General features: G+C 34.7%; 1 protein-coding gene and 1 long non-coding RNA gene across 10 annotated transcripts; both read left to right on the top strand.

Moving 5' to 3' along the window:
• The first annotated feature begins 264 nt into the window (after positions 1–264).
• LOC112789897 (serine/threonine-protein kinase CTR1) lies at positions 265–16797 on the top strand. Of its 9 annotated transcripts, none has more exons than XM_072232595.1 (18): positions 302–812; positions 2634–2676; positions 2778–3034; positions 4812–5015; positions 5381–5569; positions 5649–5893; positions 6545–6658; positions 6917–6994; positions 8983–9078; positions 9654–9749; positions 12362–12482; positions 13178–13424; positions 14157–14280; positions 14383–14402; positions 14679–14835; positions 15577–15865; positions 15998–16070; positions 16359–16797. In XM_072232595.1, the coding sequence occupies exons 3-18, from the start codon at positions 2789–2791 to the stop codon at positions 16439–16441; spliced, it is 2382 nt and encodes a 793-aa protein (XP_072088696.1). In that variant the 5' UTR covers positions 302–812; positions 2634–2676; positions 2778–2788; the 3' UTR covers positions 16442–16797. The 9 variants fall into 9 exon arrangements, with proteins under 9 accessions (XP_025687815.1, XP_025687812.1, XP_025687816.1 ...); XM_025832029.3 differs by having other exon boundaries at positions 6905–6994; XM_025832030.3 differs by having other exon boundaries at positions 265–812; positions 2634–3034.
• A 1296-nt stretch (positions 16798–18093) lies between these two features.
• On the top strand, positions 18094–20142 carry LOC140173008 (uncharacterized). The gene is made up of 2 exons (XR_011879635.1): positions 18094–18464; positions 19710–20142. It is a non-coding gene; the product is annotated as an uncharacterized lncRNA (long non-coding RNA).
• The last annotated feature ends 1029 nt before the right edge of the window (positions 20143–21171 follow it).

Genomic DNA, 21171 nt, shown 5'->3' with positions numbered 1-21171 from the left:
ATGCCGGAGATGACATAAGAGTTGGTTCGTCTTTTATTTGTATTGTCTTTGTTTTTGTATGCTCCACTTCGAGTGTTGAGCTCTTTTTTTCAAAAGAAAAATTTCTTAAACACCAATTTGAATAAATATTCTTTTTCAATTTTAAGTTACTATCCAAATATTTTTATTTTTATTATTTAATTTTAAAATTTATAATAATTTTATATATTTATTTAATTATTGTGCGTTTAGCTAATAATTAAGTGGTGGAGTCAATAGTCAATAACTCAATAACTTGATCACGGATTGCGAAGTGGAATTTAATAACCAGTATTTCAATTTTCACGCTAATGAAGTAGCGGCTATTGACTATTGAGCTAGCTGGCTGGGCAATGGGCATGGGAGATCCCTTCCCTCTTACATCTCCAAGACTCCAATCACCCCAAGCACGTGACTCACCACCCAGCAGGCCACCACCCCTTTCGCTCTCTCTCTTGACTCAATCTTATTAGTTATTTACTTCTCTGTTCTCTGACTTCTCTCCCAAACCCACCAAAAGCCCATCGCTTTCCATTAATCCAAAATTCCAAATCCGTTATTAACCCATACAAACAATTCTCTCTCTCTTTCTCTACGTTTCCTTGTTTGCATCACATCACACCTTGTTCCTGTCGTTTTCTATAACCACTCTTCACTTGGGCGTCCGCACGCGTGTTTAATGCCTTGGCCGCTAGTCGTCGTTAGAATAATGATTAGCCACTGAAAATCGAATGCCACTGAAGGACAACCCCGTTTTGCGTTTCAAACCGAATGCTTGGATCTCGTGCCTGGCGGTATAACCTCTCTCTCTCTCTCTTCTTTGTAATAATCATCATTTATCCCCTTTTGGATTTTAGCGATTCTGTTGGCGGCAATTTTAATTCAGTTACCTTCATAATTTCTTTATCCTCCTTTTCTGCATTGGATGTTTGATCATTGATGCTTTCTTTTTTGTCGTATAATCCTTGATGTGGTTTTGTAATTTTTTATATTCCGTTTTTTATTTTTAAGCATGCTTATTAGTGATTTAGATTTTGTATTGAATGAAGTTGAGCCCGCGTTGGGGTTAAGCTTGCTTTAGTTTCAATTGAGGAAAAAAGAAGATATTATTTGCCTATATATATATATATATATATATATATATATATATATATATATATATATATATATATATATATACTTTGAAATTGTCATTCTTGCTTACTGTCAATTTTGAAACATGACTGGTAGAACATGGAATTTTGACATTGCGTGGTTGTGAAGTTTTGTTTATATTTCTTGATTTTTCTGCTGTTCTTGCAAATCCTGGGTTCTAGCTGCGCCTTTGATGTCCGAGTAATTAGTTTTTATGATTTTTCCCCTCACGAGATGCATGGTAGTGGTGTTGTTATTCTTTTCCCTAACTTTTTGTTTAGATTGCTTCATTACAAAAGAATCATGCAGTATATAAAAGTTATGTCCATAAGATTTTTTTTTGTAGGCCTTTTTGAATGTAAAGTAAGCTAATCCAAACATACACTAAATCCTAGAAATGCATCAATAAATCATAGAAAATTAAAAATACATTAATGAATGAGGGACGAAATATAAATAGGAGAGGATTTAATATGAAAAATCTTTCCCTTTTGTTATGCCATTTTACCAAATTGTGTGTAGAAATTGTGTTTGGAAAGAAAAGTGAAATTGAAAATCTTGAATGAAGCTTATATATAATAAAAACCTGAATGGAGAAACTTTGGTAGAGAATCTTGATATACCAAATAAAGGCAGCACACATTTTACCAATTTTGTCGCGGGAGTTTTATATTTTTGTTTTCAAAATAATCTAAATAAAAAATGTATGGAATTCCAATATAGATGCATGTGTCTTGGAGTTTCAATTGTACATGATTAATACATAAAATGATAGTGTCAGGGTTCAAAACAAGATCTGCAAGGATCAAATGTTACATTTTTGTCACCCACAAGAATGCTATTTGATATAACCATACCGTAGTATAATTCTATCCAAGCCTAGTATTGAAGATAAGTGCTACTTTTTAATCTAGATAATTAAATTTGTTAATGGAAGTGTCTTGGTCCTCTTATAGTCATATGATGTCTAAATCTGTTTTGTGAGGATAGATTATGGCTTCAATATATTTTGTTTCTCTGTGGCATACCCATAGAAAAGACATGATGGGGGGTGCCAAACATGCAGACGGGTTTATCCATGACTAACGACTGTTTAATGTTTACTTGTTTTTTGCATGTTTTAGACTCGGGTCATCGCTGTTCTCTATTTCCCCTGAGCTCGTCACTATTGATAAATTCTGTTTTGTATTTGCCTTGTGTGATTACTCTTGGGATCAATTTTAGTGGCTTACCTAGTAGTGTCTGTTGTGACTTGTGGATGTATAGTTCATAGAGAGATTATTGCAAAGGGGGAGCTAGGCCATTTTAAAAAAAATTCTCTTATTTTTGATGGTGAAACTTTACCAGCTCATGGTAGGAAATGTTTTGTTTTATTTGGTATTTATCATTTAATGATTTGAAATTTCTTTGATTTGGATGCTACATGTGATATGGTTTTCTCATCCTAAACTTCCTGATATCTTTTTATTTGGTTGATGCAGGTTGCATGGCCCTCAACTTGAAATGGTTGAGGCTACAAAACAAGTAGGCATTCAATTCAATGATTTGTGGTTTAATAACTTCCTTAAACTTTCGTACATCTTTTATGGGTTAAGAAGTGTGGGAAAATGGTTTTTCATTCCAAGTATATAAGAACATGGAGGAGACACAAGAAGATGCAGGGCAGGCAACGCAAAGGCCATCCAGCATGTCAGCGTGGCCTTCAGATTTTGCTGGAAAATTTGGATCTGTTTCTTTGGATTCTCAAGAAACCTTAAATGATAGTGACTCACATAGACATTCTAATGAAGATGTCATGTCACCACATAAAGCATCACAGATTCTCTGGCACACTGGAATGCTTTCAGAACCAATACCAAATGGTTTTTATTCAGTTATTCCGGTGAGGACTGATTCATACTTTACCCTCTCAACGTGGATATATTCATTATCTTCTAAAGTTTCTAGTAAATAATAATTTATTATGTTGAATTGTAAATAATAATCATTGCAGAAAAGTGAAATAAATACTTTTAGATAGTAGAGATATATACCAAGGTTGAATTGTAAAAGTGAAATTTTCCCCTGAAGTTTTCTTTTGTGTTTGCATTTATTCTTTAGAAGAAATATTATTGTGTTAATTTAGTGCTTGCATTTTCTTTACAATTTAAAGAGTGTGTGTGTGTCTATATATATATATATATATATATATATATATATATATGTATGTATGTATATATGTATATATTTTTTCTTTCTTGGCATGATACATTTTGATTCATTCATGGTACAAATATTCACGCTTGGGTTATCTCAATTAATATATATACCATATTAAATTCTTAAGTTATTTAGTTATGGGAGTGAAAGCGAGTCAGGCCATATCATATCATTTGCAATTCAATTGTTAATACCTTAATAAGCTGGGCTTAAGAATCAAGCTTGAGATAAGGATTTGAATTCATTTATCGAGTCAAGCTTAAGTATGTTCAACTCAACATTCCATAAGATGGGATTTATACTTTATACATATAAAATAGTATTGACTCAATTTACTTTTGCTAAAGAATTGTAGGCCTCTCATTGTTTTGTCCCTAAAAGTTGTGGGATTTAGATTCAGAATCAGGGACTTATCAATTTGTAATTCCTATGGTTAGATCTCCTTTGAAGGATTTTTTGAAATCTTGGGAGTGTTGCGGTTGGCCTTATGGGCCTTGCATCTTTTCTTATAGCTTGGTCAGTTTGGTGCATCTAGCTTATTTTCAATAGTTTTAATTGATTCCATTTTTGCTTGATTTTATTGGAGGGGATTAATTTTTTGGAATGCTTTTGGTGCTTTCCACATGATTGGTTTGATGGTTTTCCTTTGGCCAATATGATATATACAAAGGGGTTCTCATACTTTGTTGCATGTTTTTGTCCTTATAGGACTTACTTGGTCTTGTATTTTTGTGACGATGTCTTATCCTCTTTGTGCTCTTTTATTCCCTTCTAATAATTTTTTTTCTTTCCGTTATTGATAACTATTTTTTAGTACATATATCATGATTGCTATTGTGAATTTGTAGGAAATGGAAGAGAAGTTAGAAGTGAAAATCGAGAAAAGATTAGCACTGATAGAAATGTTGAGGTTTAATTCTTTCTGAACATAGATAGCAGCAGCAACAGTATATATATCCATTGAAAAATAAGTACAGGTTTAGGCTTACTGAAATAAAAGAGAAGTGTGAGAGTGGAGAAACTGGAAAATGTGGTAGAAATGTTTAGGCTTACTGCATTTAGAATTTTCTATTAATCTGGAACCAACTCTTCTTTTAGGTTGCTAGGTCAACACTTATGACTGGTTTTTATGTAGTTCACTTGAAATGTGAATAATTAAGAGGCTTACCTTATATTATGCTGAAATTTAGGTTTTTGGAAAAAAACACAAGTTGCTAATATTTAACTTCTAACCACTTGACCATAGAGGTTTTGGTACCATGCTAGGAGATAACATGTTATGCGAAGACTTATGAGTGGTTTTAGTTATTTAGTATCTAATAAATGCTTTGCAATAACCTTATGCTAAGTTATGGTTTGCATTATTGTTTTAGTTCACAGGTGGTATGCTTGTTCTCATGCATAGGTAAAATGTTTTTTCCAACACATTTAGTATCATTGATTAATCTGCTACGATGCAGGAGAAAAGACTCAAGAAATATTTCGATGATATTCCTACTTTGGATGAGCTTCAGGCTTTGAGTATAGATGGTTTTAAGGCTGATATCATTCTTGTGGACACAGAGAAAGATAGAAAGTTATCCATGTTGAAGCAACTAATTGTGACATTGGTCAAAGGATTGAACTCAAATCCAGCTGCAACGATTAAGAAGATAGCTGGATTAGTAAGTACTCTCATTGTATCTTCTATTCTAGATTATTGATCATTGTCATCCAGCATTAAGATTTTCTGCTGTATAAAAATGTATTGTACAATGTCAAATACTTTCCAGTATTAGGTTGAAAGAAACATTGTTCATTTCGATGCTGTTATGCATGCTTTCTGCTTTTTCAATAACATCAATTGCCACCTTTCTTGAAATGAATCATTCAATGTTAATTATAAAATACAAGTTTGTTGGCCTGCATTAATGAGATTAGTGTACATTCACTCTCAGGACTTTCTTTTTATTGCCTACATGCATTATTCAGTTTTCCTATGCATAGTAAACGGTGATGTCAATTTGTTTTGACCTTGTTTTTTATACAGGTTTCTGATTTTTATAAGCGACCAAATGCAGAAAGTCCCGCAAAAGCTGCACTAGAGGAGCCCTCCCATGTGTTTGAAAATTGTGGTGTCCAGTTGCTGGGGCAGATAAGGCATGGTTCATGCCGTCCTCGAGCTATCTTATTTAAAGTATTAGCAGACACTGTAGGTCTTGAAAGTAGGCTTATGATGGTAAGCTATGTTTTTGTTTCACTGTTGCAGTTGTTCTCTACAATGTCAATATGTCTTGTTTCACCAATTTCCTTATCAGGGTTTCCCAAATGATGAAGCTGCTGAATGTATAGACTCTTACAAGCATATGTCTGTGATGGTTGTATTAAATTCTGTGGAGCTGCTGGTTGATCTCATGCGTTTTCCTGGCCAATTGTTACCACGATCAACCAAGTCAATTTTTATGACACATATATCTGCAGCAGGAGAGAGTGATTCAGCCGAAAATGATTCTTGTGATTCACCATTGGAACCAAACAGTCCTTTGTATGGGGTTTCAGAGAGGTTAGATCCTGAGAAGTTTGCAGCCTATTGTCATTTTTGCCCTCGGCTTAACTGCCCTTTTACTTTCTTTAGTGTTTTGGTTGTCACCTGTTCACTAATTTTAGTTGTAACAATCTTGTCCTATTTTTCATATTCATGCAAGTCCTTATGTTTTGTTCAAGCCTTGGAATAGCCATTGATGCATTTATTAGGTTAGGTTGCTTGCATTACATCTTTGGGTGCGACATTTTCTTGGAACCTACTTAACGCTGGATGCTTGTACACTAGGCTGCCCTTTTATGCAATTAAATCCTTTTGTGAGGTTTAGATTGACATGGTACACATGTGGGATTGCACCACATATCCAAGTTAGTGAGGTGAATAAAAGGAATGATACATCACCAAATTTATGCCATGTGTGCAAAACAGCTATCGGCAAAGCTAGTCACATCAGCATCAAACTGACAGGGCGATTTAATTCAACAAATTGAGAACGAAGGATAACATTATTGGACTAAAACTGGTCATCATGAAACAAACAGAACTGGACTTATAATTAACCCCCCCCCCCCCCCTGTCTTTTTGGTTGCATTTTGTGACTAGCTTCTCCATCTGTTATAGTTATAAGCATTGTCAACTGGCGAGTATTGATTTCTTGGTAACTTCTTGTAGTGTTGAAAGGGAAAACTTTCAGTTCCGAAGAAAATTTGAAGGGTCTTCAAATGTGTCAGGCCTCTCCTTGAGAAATTTGATGTTACGATATCCCAGTCTTGAAAGGAAAATGAGGTGATAACTCCATTCCTTATAGAGATGTTCTGTTTGGCTGTTTCACTAATTCATTTTTTCCCTTTCAGTTGAAGGTTTCCTTCTCTTCTTAGTTTCGCTTGTTTCTTTTCCCTGTTCTGCTTCAAATTGTTTGATTAGGATAATTTTTCTTTTCTTGGTATCATATATGAACCCTTTTGCCTAGAATATCTCAAAGATGTAGAATACCAACTGTTTATTGTTGAATGGTTTTGTCAATTCTCTCAGTTTGTCTCATAGTGAACCCAACATTGCAACTGCATTTGGTCGGCATAGTAGGAGAAAGGTCATTGCTGAACAGAGGACTGCTAATTCAAGGTTATTCATTATTCTCTATTGTTTAAGATGAATATGAGTATACATGCTAGGTTAAGAAGAAATTATTGATAGTATTTATAACCTTGATTTTGTATACATTGTTTATCATGATGACCTTTTTTCACCTTCTTCTAATAGAACGGGTTACTTTATTAGAGAGGAGAATATACATAGAGGATAAAAATTGTCATATATACAAAAGAAACAACTATGTCCAGTGTCCTAAAGGGATAATAAACTATGTGACAGGATATCAGCTGAGCTTCAAAGGGAAGCCTAGCAATTAGAGTTCCTTCCAAATAAAATCAATAGTTTAAAAGGAATCACCAAAGTTCCTAGAATTCTTTTCCAGCCAAGTACAGCAAAGCACTAAAAACTTGGAATAGCCATAGAATCTTTGCTGCTTAGTGAGTAGAAAATAGAAACTGATATAACCCTGTAGGGTAAACTCATGATTCCTCAAAGATAACCAAGGGGTTGATATAAAGAGATCTCACCATAGGCAAGTGCAACAAAAGATGAACCCCAATTAAGGATCTAATAAGATAAACATTTTAAGTTTGATTGTGAGCACTATGAATATTTTCTTGACTACAGATTGACTGTTGGTATTTGTCAGAATTCTAAGGTATAGGACTGTCAATAGCTTTAAGTACTAGACACTATGCTTAGTTACATGATATTTTTGGCAAGGAACAACCAAGGTTGTGATAGATTTGTTGATGCCCCGAAGTCATCAATGATTACTCCTTCTGAATGTGTTACTTCTCATATTTTAAAGTTATAAATATTCCTGGTTGGTATGTCTTTATTTATGAAATTAGTTATTCCTCTGCCTGGACCTAATTGTGTTTTCAAAATGATTCCTTACATTACATAATGATATAATTGGTTTGGCCAGGAAAAAAATTGATAGAGAGTAGAATATGATGATAAATGGAAAAGGGTTATTTCTGAATGACATCACTATTGCTAGTTTAGGGAAAAAGTTTTATTTGTCTTGAGAAATCTGTGATTTGGAAGTGACTGTACAGTCACTATAATCTTGGTTAGATTATTCAGACTTCTGAATGTCTTTTGACTTCTGTGGGATCTGGCACAAAATGACAAGTAGTTTTTTAGAACTAACAAAGTGAAACCAAGAGCGCAATTACATTTTTTTTTTGGGATAAAATAATTTTATGAACAGGAAGAGAAGAATATTACAAAGAAAAAAGGAGAAGAGGTCCTCATCACAAAATCATGAACTAACAAAAGAAGACGTCAAAAGTGCAAGTTTTTCTAATCTCTCTGCATACTTGAGGGTGGGAGAGAAACTCCTCTGAAATGATCATACACTTCTATAGCAAGTAGAGGTCAAATGCCTAATCATATCTCACACGAAGTTGTCACAAATTCACAATGCCTGCCGTTAAAGATGCAAGGGTTATACTCCATTCAATTTCACCAAGAAATTGCATAGTCTGAATACTGCCACAAAGATTTGGCTTCTGTGCTTCTCCCAAAACTAGCAAAACTAGTCAACAATGACTGGTATGAAGTCATAGGATTCACCCAGCAATTACCATATACTAACTAAAGCATTTACAAAATGTCAGACATAGAAAAATGCAATAATAGATGTTGAATTGGTACAAATTTGCAGCACAAATAACATTGCTGCTGTCTGAGTTTTATGAGGAGCAGAGTAGTACTTTTTCATAGTATTGCTGTTGTGACCATATTTCTTTGAAACCAATTATATCTAAGAACCAATTTAATAATAATGTTTTACGATTGCTAATGGATGGAAATGTTATCACAAGGACATCACTTATTGATGGAGCCCTTGGCCCCTGTCTTCCCAAAAATTGGTCTGTGCATTATCATTTTGTGAAATTAGTGGCAAACCTATCTATTTGATCTCAAAACTTCATGTCCAAAAATACCTTATAATTAATAATTTGTTCACTTTTCTGTTTGTGTTGTAAACGTTTATGCTTTCACAGTCCAGAACATCAATCATTTCGAGCACACCGGCGATCCATGCTTAGCGGTGATAGGTTAGGATTTAGAGATTTTGCTGATGACCAGAGCACATCAAGGTTTATTCCTTTTTGTTCCCTTTATATTTTCTTCTACTTTGTGATGGCAGGTCTTTTTTGTTCTTCATTTTTGGCTTCTAAAGTTTCATTATTTACTAAATGAAAAATAGTTGCTTGTTAACCTTTCAAGTTTGTTTCTATCCCAGTTTGTGATATCATGTTTTTCACATTTTTTATTTATATTGTGTATATGAAACAATTTTACATCAGCATGTACTTCACTTTTGTTGGTTCTGGACTTATGAAGTTACTTTCCTCTACCGAACATTGTTGGGTATATCATAAGTAGCTTCAGAATTGGTTTCAGTTCAAGTTTTGATGAAGTAATTATGTTGCTTAGTTTGATTTCATTCTAGAAGAGCTGCCACTGTAAACTGATAAAAATAAATAGAGAGAACAGAGTGTCGTGGTGAACTGGTGCTTAGGGATCTATTTCCTTCTCAACTTTTCGTTGGTTAATGTGGGTTGTTACTTGCCATGCATATGTTTATTAAGTTCATTATATGTTGTTTTGCACCTTTATGCAAGTATATTTTTCCTAATTTTTGAATAGATGAATTTGTAAAAATTTTCAGATCCAGCTATAGGTCAGATGGTGCATCATCTTCACAAGTTCGCAGGATACGAAGAAGTGTCAGTGTTACTCCTGAGATTGGTGATGATATCGTAAGGTTGACTATTATTCTATTATGCTTCTCAATTTTGTACATGTTGAGTGTTCCATCCTTGGTGCTGATCAGATTTATTTTGTGTTTTTTTTTTCCTTTTAACTTTTTTTAATTTTTATGAATTTGGTTGATTACACGGTTTTCCACCAGTATGATGGTAGTTTACATTAAAAAATGGCTTTTCAGCCAAAATCTCTCGTAAGTGAAATGGCAACCTAATGCACAAATTCTATCTTTAAATGTTTAATTAGAAGTGTTTTTAGAAGCAAAATAATATAACATATATATGACTCTTACCATGGCTCTGGTTCCTTCATATTTTTAATGATTCATTTTGTTTTCTGTTTTCAATTGTTGAGTGAATTGTCTATTTCCTATATTTTAATATTTATGTTTTACAAGCACATGTTTCATTTATTTTGGACATATGCATGCTCATGGAGAATTGTTGAGTGAATTGTCTATTTCCTTTATTGTGTTAAAAATGATAGATTTCCTGGAGGCAGGGATCATGTTGTCAGTTAATCATATATAGCAAAACTGAGACCTTACTACCTGATCTTGGATCACATTAGTTGAAAATTAATGGTGACACTATAGCAACCGTGTTTATCAAGTAAAATTCTTGTCTTGAATTTAGAAGTTCTAAATCAATCGTAAAATCTACTCATTGTGGAAAACTTGCTCATGAACCTAGAAAGGCTGTTCAGACCATGTCTCTAGTGGATGTATTATCCAAAACACGCCCAATCACACCCAAGACTAGACATCTAAAGTGTGAAGCTTGCTTATTAGAGTTTTGAGAGAGACTGAGAGAAGTTCAGAAATGTGTAATGTGCATTATGACTGAGTTTAGCACTGAACTGTGCATATATACAAGGATGAATAGCTTGTTGTACAAGCCAGCCTAAGGGGCAGAATGGTTCTTTCCATCTTAAGTTAGTTTTGAAAGCTGTTAAGTAGTTACAGCTGTTCCATCCTAGTTGGCTCAGCAGTTACGACTAACTAATACTAATAGCCCCTACTTTATTTTCTGTCGACTTTACTATCACTTCACTATCGTGTCAGGAGAACTTGGAATCAACAATTAGAGTAAGAACCAACTCAGTAATGGATAACATGAGCCATGTGAGGAGAGTTCCCTTCTCTTCCCAGAGTTCATACTCGCTGGATGAGGCGCAAAATGATAGACAAGACTGAGGAGGCGATTGCAGTTGGTCGCTGCGAGAATTTGATACCACCAAAGAACAAAGCACCAATCATCAAGATTGAGTAACATGTTCGGGATAGGGCACAGATGTGGAGGAGGAGGAACCACCAAAGATGATGAGTTTTCTGGAGGTGGAGACAAAGGAGGATCCATCCTTTAGCTCTTATAATTTCTGGACACCATAATAGAGTTTTAAGATGACAGAATTTAGATTAACAGAGAGTAGTTCAGAAATGTGTAATCTGTATTATGACCAAGTTTAACACTGAACTGTGCTTATATACAACTATACAAGGATTAATACTTTAATAGCTTGCTGTACAATCTATCCTAAGGGGTTAAATAGTCCTTTATATCTTAAGTTAGTCATGAAAACTGTTAGGTATTCGGAGCTGTCCTTTCCTAGCGGACTCAGCAGTTACAACTAATAGCCTCTACTCTATTCTCCATAGGCTTCACTATCACTATTCACTAGGCTAACGTACTCTATTATTGCAAGACCAAACATCTACTAATAACCCATATAGAGTGTTGCATGCACTTATGAGGGATGGTTGTCCAAGAACTTACTACGGCTCTTTAGGTCTTATGTCTAATATAGATGAGACACTAATAGAATTATATGAAGTCTTTAGGACTTTGATTTTTCCTTAGTATCTCTATCTATATCTAGATCATATCTTTCATCAAAGTGGGACTTTAAGGGGGCTGAAGGCAATAGAGAAAGGAAGGATTTAGGCTGGGCAGGGCCTGAGGAGAGTGGTGGCTCTCTAATGCTACATTGTTATCTTCTTTTAAGTATTTTGCTCTTCCATTATAATATATCAGATACTGGAGAGTATCACCTTGATATCTTCAGCTCCTCTATTTCTTATCCGTGCACTCTTCTACTCTTTCTTCTACTCTACCTTCCATAATTCTATATTTCCATTCTTACACATTCTGTTATTATTCTGTTGTCACTGCCTAGTCCTAGTATTTGTGGTACCTAGCTTACAGACTTCTAATAAGATGATTAATATAAGGAGGGGAAACAATTTAAGAGAGGAAAGCTTTACCTTGCTCGAAATAGAAGCAAGATGCTAACTTTATCCCATAAGGAGTTCTTGTCCGAATGCTTGCCATTATAAATGTGAGTATTGAGCTCCAATCAAATACCCAAATAATGGCATGGTCAAACAGATAGTACACTTCCTCAAAGATCAAGTTTCTGTCATTCTCCCCAAACCAACAATGTTAGTCAACAAGAACTGGGCCAAAGCTTTCTGCCACACTCAGCACACACACTAAGGATACCAGCCAATGTAACCCAAAGAAAATCACCATAGAACAATGAAAAACAAGGTGTGGAATTGATTTGTATGCTGTTTTAATACTGTGATAACACAGGATCTGATTTTTGTAGGGCTGTACGGGCAATGAATGAAGCACTTAAGCAAACTCGTCGTCTAAGAGAACATGGGGATCATAGTTCTTTGTCCAATTCTCTGAATGATAGAACGAGTGGTCCAGATCTTCAGAGAAATGTATGTCCACAATTTTTCCCCTAACAATGGAGTATGCTATCTTTTTAATCTTCTTTCTCTGTCTATGCATCTTTCAGCATCTCCTGTGCAACAGACCTAAGATTTTATTGCATAGTTAAAAAGTATAAGAGAGCAATATGCTATTGCAATTATGATCTTTTTTGTATAAAGAAAAAAAAAACATTACATATATATTTTTTTTTGGTGACTAAACATTACATATATTTATTTGTTCATGAATATATTACAAATGATTTAAATTACAATATCTGCAAATTTCATCATTTTATAAAGATTACATCACATTATCCTCTATCTACTCTTTTCTTTCTTACAAAAGAATTACTTTTGATTTAAAATATTATATATATAATAATCACTCTTTTTAAATAAACATTTGGATTAGCCTCTACATGTGTTCTTTCTTGCTCTTTCCGAGTTTTTCATGTGATTCTAGCTCTATTATATATCGTGTAGCAGAGTACTTAGGCAGATATACCTTTAATATGGCAGAATGCTAGAATTTTAAAGAGAGCTGGTGTTTATATGTGACTTTGGCCTAATATATGGACTAGCTTCTACGTGTTGCATCCTTGTGATTCTTTTAATAGAAAAAGAAGAGGAAAGGGTGTATCATTCCTTTCAGTTTAACTAGCTTCCAATATCTTCACGTCATTCCCTCTCCATTATCACAGCTGTCAAATTTCCATGGTCATGGTGACAGTTCTCAGAAAGCAATGTCATTACCGTCTTCACCGCATGACTATAGAGGACAAGCACCTGAGAGAGGTGGGCCATCTGGATATGGAGTGAATGCTAAACTGGAGTTGACTTGGAATAAAGTTCTCGAATCACAAATGTTCAACAATAAACCTCTGTTACCATTTGAAGAATGGAATATTGACTTCTCGGAATTAACCGTTGGAACTCGTGTTGGGATTGGTATGTTTTGCTTCTTATTTATTAGATTATTAAAGTTATACTATCTATAATTTTCATGGTGTTATTCAGTATCGTTCTCATGGTATATGCTACAGATTGTTTACAAGGGTTAGTCATGGTGGTTTTTTGAATTGATTGTGAATCACTTGGCTTTTATTAATTTTTGACGTTGTTTTCCCACCACATATTTGTGCTTGGTTGTGACAGATCTAGACTGCTCTGGAGCAAATTTGTCATAGCAGATTGAAAAATTCCCTAGTTTATTTCAACCTGACAACTATTCATTCTTAGGAAGGAAAAGAATTGAAGTTTTGGAATTAATGCAAAAAGCGAAATAGAAATAGGAGCCTCAGCATTTGAGAAATAAAAAGTAAAATTAGAAATTTGGATATCCTGTTATAAATATGAACACACTATTTTAGCTAATTTCAATTTGTTACTAACTCACAATATGATACAATTGACGATTGTATGCAAAGTTTGGGAAAAGGCTGCAAAGCATCCCGAATCCGGTGCAAAGCATCCCGGTGTATACAAGGTTCGGGGAAGGGCTGCACACACACCCAAAGGGTAAAATGTTGGCAAACTTAACCTAATACAAGTCACGGCTTGAATCTATGACCTTGGGTCAAATGGAAACAACTTAGTTGTTTCAAGGCTCCCCTTCCCATAAAAACTGCACCATATTTGACAAATTTAGTTGGATTTATTCTCTGTATCCTTCTTTCCCAGGGTTCTTTGGCGAGGTTTTCCGTGGCATGTGGAACGGCACAAATGTTGCAATCAAGGTTTTTCTTGAGCAAGATTTAACTGCTGAAAATATGGAAGATTTCTGCAATGAGATAAGCATTCTCAGGTATTTTGTGTTGTTTTTCTGTTCCTCGGCAATTCTGGTACTTTGAGAGTATTTGCTGACGCCTCATCTCTCCTTTTTGTATGTGATTTTGTTTTCCTCTAGCCGGCTGCGACATCCTAACGGTACTCTCAAACATCCAAACTAGTTGTTTTTACAGTTATGGTCTCTCACTAACTGGTCCTGCACTTTTTTTGGGGGGTATATAGATGGTATTTGATACAAGACAAACTAAATCCTTTAAAAAAAATTATGATGACGAAGACTGGAGTAATCATTTTATCAAATTCTTCACCGCTCAATTATAAGGACAATGTTGTTCATATAGTTGTAAATTCTTTAGGTAGTCTGTTTTTGTTTGGAATCTGCTAATATTTATCAGGTGATTAAATTTTATGCAGTTATTCTGTTTCTTGGTGCATGCACAAAGCCTCCACGTTTGTCAATGGTTACGGAATATATGGAGGTGGGATCTTTGTATTTCTTGCTTCATATGAGTGATCAAAAGAAGAAGCTTAACTGGAAGAAAAGGTTAAAGATGTTGCGTGGCATATGCCGGTAAGTATTCTGTTTCTGCATCTTTCAATATCTCTTCTCCATCATAACGCCTTAGTTTTCTACTAAGCTATATGGTTTGTATTGTCCGTTCATGTTGATGTGAGTATGTGATACATCTTGCTTCTGTCTTTCAAACTCTTTTCTTCAATACAGTTTATGATAGTAAAGTGAATAAATCATTTAAGCAAACCCACATACTGGGCCAAAACTTATTTACTTATTTTCAATTGTTGACTGGACAGACTGGACTTGTATCTGGTTCCATTAAAACCCGCAATATTTGTAAGGCTAAACTTTAGGAAGATAACATCTGTTCAATCAACAAACTGGAAAAGTGAGATGAACCCTACTTTAGTAAGCATAAGACAAATGGAAAGATTTACTTTGGAAGTTTTTGTCAGATCAGGATAAATGGAATTTACCACTATCGGAAAGACAGGAACTTTGAGCATCACAAGACGAGAAATTTTCAAGTGCAGTACGACCTTGATTGTCCTGTTTAAATGCATTTGCACACAATTTTTATTATACCGTTCTTGTGCTATTTCATTTTTTGAAACAAACAGCAAAATAAAAGTTTCAATATACAGTCTTTCTTTCGCCTTCCCCACTTTTCTTCCATAGGATGTGACATAATGTGCCAAAAAAAGGATTGTAAATGTCATTTTCGTTGAAATATCAATATTTGAGAGATTTCTTTTGATATGTTAATGCTGAAAAGAACACCTTGGCGGCATACAGGGGCTTGATGCACATCCATCGTATGAAGATTATTCACCGTGATGTAAAAAGTGCAAATTGTCTTGTGGACAAGCATTGGACAGTGAAAATCTGTGATTTTGGACTCTCAAGAATAGTGACAGAGACTCCCATGAGAGATTCTTCGTCAGCCGGAACTCCAGAGTGGATGGCTCCTGAACTCATTCGAAATGAACCATTCACTGAAAAATGTGACATCTTTAGTCTTGGGGTGATAATGTGGGAGCTCTGCACCTTGAGTAGGCCTTGGGAAGGTGTACCGCCAGAGAGGGTATGTTGACAGATTTATTCTTTTTCATGATCTATCTGTCATGCTGCTTCATTGAATTTTTCTTCATTGATTCATCAAACTCTTAAGAATTTTTTTTATTGACTTCTATTTTTCTCTCATTCTTCTGATTAGGTTGTTTATGCTGTAGCTCATGAGGGTTCCAGATTGGAACTTCCTGAAGGCCCAATGGGCAGGCTGATATCAGGTGTCTAAAAGTGCAAAACATTAATGATTTGTTTTATTTCTCAAATTTTTTTTTTTCCGAGAGAGTGAGAGCGAGCGAGCGAGAAAAGGGGGTGGGGGTGGTGTTTCACTGCCACTGCACTTATCACTTTTAGGATATCTCGTATCTTTGATCAGTGTAAAAAGATGTACCAAAAAGTGACAATGACGGAGCTGGATAAAAAAAGAAATGGATGAAATATATGTTAATGGCATTATTTTGATTCCATCGATTAACTCGGTATTTCCTTGTGTTCTTTCTTGCGTGCAGATTGTTGGGCAGAACCGCATGAGCGACCAAGTTGCGAGGAGATCCTCTCTCGTTTGGTAGACATTGAGTACTCAATGTCTTGATGCATTGCTTCATGTCTTGTACATACTACATAGTGAACTTGGGTAGAGTTATTACATAGGCTAACGTTGTCGTCGTGGTCTTAATGAATTTTGTTCTGTTTTTCTCTCAAGAGGCTGGGGAAACATGTAATTTGCATCGGTCAGTCCGTTCCCGGATTCCCTACCTTAACTTTCTTTTCAACCAAATCTGTTAAGCGGGGGTAATAAAGAAAGTTGTGTTCTATCCTATTCTCGCCTCATCTTTACGACAAATAAGAAAAAAATATTTCTGGTCCAGGTCTAAAAGGAGAGATTCTATAATCTTTTACGGATTATGTAACTTTGAGAAGTAATAATGCCATTTGGTTTTTTCACAAGTAATCTTTTTTTGTGTTGTATGTTTACATAAATTTAAAAAAAGGAATAGCATTATCAAAATAGGAGTAACAATTCTATTTTGGTAACAAGGTATATGAATTAAAAAATTGTGAGAAATACTAATTTTTCTATTTAACAAATACATTCAAAATCTGAATTTGCAAATTTACTACAATATTTTGACGTGAATAGTGGAAATTGTTTCAAAAGCTAACATTTATGGACCTTCAGAAAGTGGTGGATTGAATCAATGTCATTTTTAACTTAATTGAATTCTGATATCATTGAGAATGTAGGACATTTTTTTATTTTTTCATAAATATAGTAAGAACGATGCGAGAAAGGAATAATGTAACATCAATATGTATTTTGGTCTAGTCTTTTAAGTGTAATGAGACTTGCATGTAGTTTACACCAACTTGTATTTGTGGTTTCTGGTGAAAGACTCGATAGGTCTGTTTACACTTAGAAACTAAACAAAGATATATGTTAATGTTGCATTATTTCATTTTTTGCTTAGTGTTCTTACTCGTTCAGATTTGTCAGACAAAATAAAAAAAGCTCTTGCACTCAATGATATCAAAATCCGTTTTGTACTTGAAAAAGAAGACCTTGATTCAAATTTCCTTTTCTCTTTGTCTACTAGCATTTGACCCGTGCAACTACACAGGATTACAGAATTTATTTTCACCACAAAAATTATTTATTTTAGATAATATTTTTAACTTTTCATTATATCAAAATGTCGTACATAGGTATAATTTCAAAATCTGAGTTCGTTCGATGTTAATAAAATATTCTATTGTAGTAAAGATTTTCAATGTTAGTCTAAATATATATTAAGCACAAAATAAAAAAAGTTTGATGTATTATCGAATAATATTTTTTGATCATAAAAATAAAACTAAATTACACCTAAGATTTAAATTACATTTTCTTTCGTTAATTAAAACTATATTCCTCTTTATTTTTTCTTTTTTAAAACACTAAGACTGAATTCGTTTACATTATTTGACCATGACATTACGAAATTCCTATGAGGACCGTTAAAAGGGGTTGGGTCTATTAGGAATATGTTCTGAAAATCGGATCGGGCTGGTCGGTCGAACCGGTTCAATTGAAAACCGGAAAAAAACAATCCAATCCAGCATGTAAAACCGCAAAATTAAAATCGTTCATAAATTGCTGAATCGGCCGGTTATGGGCAGGTCGGATCGGACCGGAACCCGGCCGGTTTACAGAAAACGACCTCGTTTCCTTCCTTGAAAGGAAAAAAGTTGCACGCGTTATCCCCCATTCCCCCTTCTCCAACTCCTTCCTTCAGCAAACCCTAGCCTCCACCCCACTCAAGAACTTCCGTCTTCGTGCTCTCGGGCCTCTCGCCGGATCCTCCACGTCGGGTGCTCGCATCTCGCCGTTCTCCTCTGTGCTCGGCTGCTCGCGCCTCCCTCCGCCAGTGAGTGCTCGAGCTGTGCGTGTTGGTTGCTGCTCGTCGTCCGTGGTTGTCTCTGCTCGATTCTGCCTCCCAGTCTCACTCGAGTCTCGTCTCAGTCACTGGCATCTCGTGGTTCGTCTGTCTCGTCGCCGGCGGCAGAAGCAACTCGTGGGGTTGTCTCTTGCTTAGTCGCCTTCCGTGGGGTGGTCGCCGACTCGCCGTCGACCGTTGGTGAGTGCCTGCACCATCGCTTCCCTGTTCTCTCTTTTCAGATTTCCCTTCTCCCTGTATTTTTGCATGTTGCTGAATTGCTAATCAAATTTGCCTTGTTGCTAATCTAAATGTTGCTGTAAATCGGGACTTTACTTGGATTTGTTAAATTTGTTGCTGTAACTTGAATTTGTTGCTTCCCAGTCACAGAATCAGAATAGAATACTCAGTCAGTGCTTGGTTGATTGGTTTTGCTCACTGATTGTATTTGATGATAAATTTTAAATTGATAACTTTTTTTTAAATTTTAAATTTGCACTGCGTGTTACTGATTCACTGTTCCTTCAGTCCTTTTTGTTGTTGTTAATCATTGTGATGAGCTTTATTAAAATTGGGTTGAAAACTGGTTGAATCTTTTTTCATTTTTCATTGTTCTTAACTTCTGTTCTTATTAAAAAATTTGCAATTGGTGATCTTTTGATTTATTATATGCTTCATGTTTTTAATTTCACTCTGCTTCTAGGCTTTGAAATCTGTTTATGATAAGTGTGATGCAATTATTTAGTTGGATAACTGATGTAATTATTGAGTTCAAGAGATTGAGTTTTTGATTTGCAAGGTGATTTTTGGTTGATTTTTTTATTTAATTTGGTAATGCTGTTTATGATTGGGGTTATCTGGTTTTCATTCTTTTTGAATTTGGTAATAGTGTGATTACTTGTTGCTGTTTGTAATGTTTGTTGCTGAATGATGATTGTTCTTTCTTGCCTCTGTTTAGTAATGTTTATTGAAATTTTGTACTTTTTCAATGCATATTTTTATGTGTTATTAGTCAAAGTCATGTCAAGGCCATGCAAATTTATTCAATTCCTCCTACTTCAAACTGCTTATGCTGCTTCTCACTATTTCTGGTGTGTAACTTGTATACTTCTGCATGATTCTCTTTTGATTCCACACAAAGTTGATGAAAAAAACTGATTTTGTTATCTGGGGTAATCTTATTCTGTTTCTGTCTATGTTTTCTTGCTAATGGAACATTCTAGTCTAGTTGTTTAGTGATCAGAATGTTATTCCTTCTTAGCTTCATGGAATGAAAGAGAAACTACATTGCATCCTCAGAGGAATAAAAAATCATTAATTAATTTATATATTATTCATTTTAGTTTTATGATTCTATCAATTTGGTTGTGTACTTATTCTTCTTATTCAGCATAGGAATTTAAGCATTTTATCTTTCTGATATTTCAAAACTGTGTTTTTCTCAAGAGACATTTATAGTTTTATACAGACAAGTGGTTCTGATTTTGGAATCAACTATGGACAAATAGCCAACAATCTTCCCTCTCCATCACGTGTTGCTGTTCTAAAACGGTTTTTCCGGTTGAACCACCGGTTGGACTGGTTGGACTGGTTGGACCAGTAAACCAGTGAACCAGTGATTAAAACGGTTTGATGACCGGTCCGGTTTTCAGAACCTTGGTGAACTCTGATTCAAGTCATTCAACTGTGAACTGATATGGTGATATAGTGATTGAATAATTGTTTTTTTGTGAACTGTGAAGTGTGAACTGATATAGTGATATAGTGATTGAATAATTGATTGAATAATTGTTTGCCTGTTTCAACTGAACTAAGTTACTGATTCAGAACTGTGAACTTTGTATTGTTATTGGATTGTATTGTTATTGGAATGGATTGTTATTGCCTGTTTGCCTGTTTCAATTGAATAATTGGATTGGATTGTATTGTTATTGGATTGCTGGTAATGTTTAGGTATGTATTGTTATTGTATTGTTATTGGATTGCTGGTAATGTGTAGGTATGAATGAATAATTATTGTTAGTTAATTATTGCTGTTCCCCCTCTTCCTCAGGATCTGCTCTGCTCTGTTCTAGGCTTCTAGATTTCTTTGTTATTGGAATTTGATTTTATTTCTGGTTAGGATTGGTGATCTGAATCTTTTATTTGAAAATTATTTTTTGGTTCTTTGATTTTCAAGTTGCTTGCTGCTTCAATTTGAGGGGATTCTGAATTTTGGTTTAAACTGTGATTGAAGGTTCTTTGGTTTGGGTATTCTACTCTTTCATGGAAGCTTAGCTTTTAATGCGTTGAGATCAAATTATTGTTTTCAACCTTGGTGATTTTTAGATATTCTTTTTGGTTGCTTTCTTTTTAAATGTTTCAATTGGTGTTATTGTGCTGTTGCTGTGATTTAAATGTTCTTTTTGATTCTTTCTTTTTCTCGAATGCCCAGTCAATGCTTGATTGATTAGCTTTGCTCACTGATTATATTTGATGATAAATTTTAGATTTATAACTCTATTACTGCTTTATTGTCTGTTTGTATAGTTAAATTTATTAAAGTTTCTTGAATTTGCACTATGTTACTGATTCAAAGTTTTTTGAGTTTTGTTCATTGTTTGGTTGCACTGCCCATGCTCTCGATCTCTGCCGACTTGCTGCCCCTCCTCTGTGCTGGATTTTTTTTTGTTTCAGCTGTTGTGTTTTTGTTTCAGGTCCTGTTGTGTTTGTTGTGCAATACTATCAATTTGTTTTACTGTTTGACTCAGCTACATTAAGACAATATTTTGTATCTTTAACTTGTGCATTGTATATTTATATTAGACTATAATTATGTTTTAATGTGTTTATTTATATTTTATTTTTTATTTTATTATAAAAAGGTTTTTTGGTTTAACCACGGTCAAACCGGTTGAACCTATGAATC

The sequence above is a fragment of the Arachis hypogaea genome, chromosome 3 (assembly GCF_003086295.3).
Source record: "Arachis hypogaea cultivar Tifrunner chromosome 3, arahy.Tifrunner.gnm2.J5K5, whole genome shotgun sequence".
NCBI lineage: Eukaryota > Viridiplantae > Streptophyta > Magnoliopsida > Fabales > Fabaceae > Arachis > Arachis hypogaea.
The sequence above is the reverse complement of the archived record's forward strand: the minus strand, read 5'-3'. Positions and strand labels throughout refer to the sequence as shown.

Bases quoted from the DNA above. Each gene is read 5' to 3' on its own strand.
- LOC112789897 (XM_025832027.3), top strand. From the start codon at position 2,789: ATGGAGGAGACACAAGAAGATGCAGGGCAGGCAACGCAAAGGCCATCC. The intron at 6,659-6,904 runs GTGATAACTCCA...CAATTCTCTCAG, and splicing joins AGTCTTGAAAGGAAAATGAG to TTTGTCTCATAGTGAACCCA. The intron at 12,483-13,177 runs GTATGTCCACAA...CCATTATCACAG, and splicing joins GTCCAGATCTTCAGAGAAAT to CTGTCAAATTTCCATGGTCA.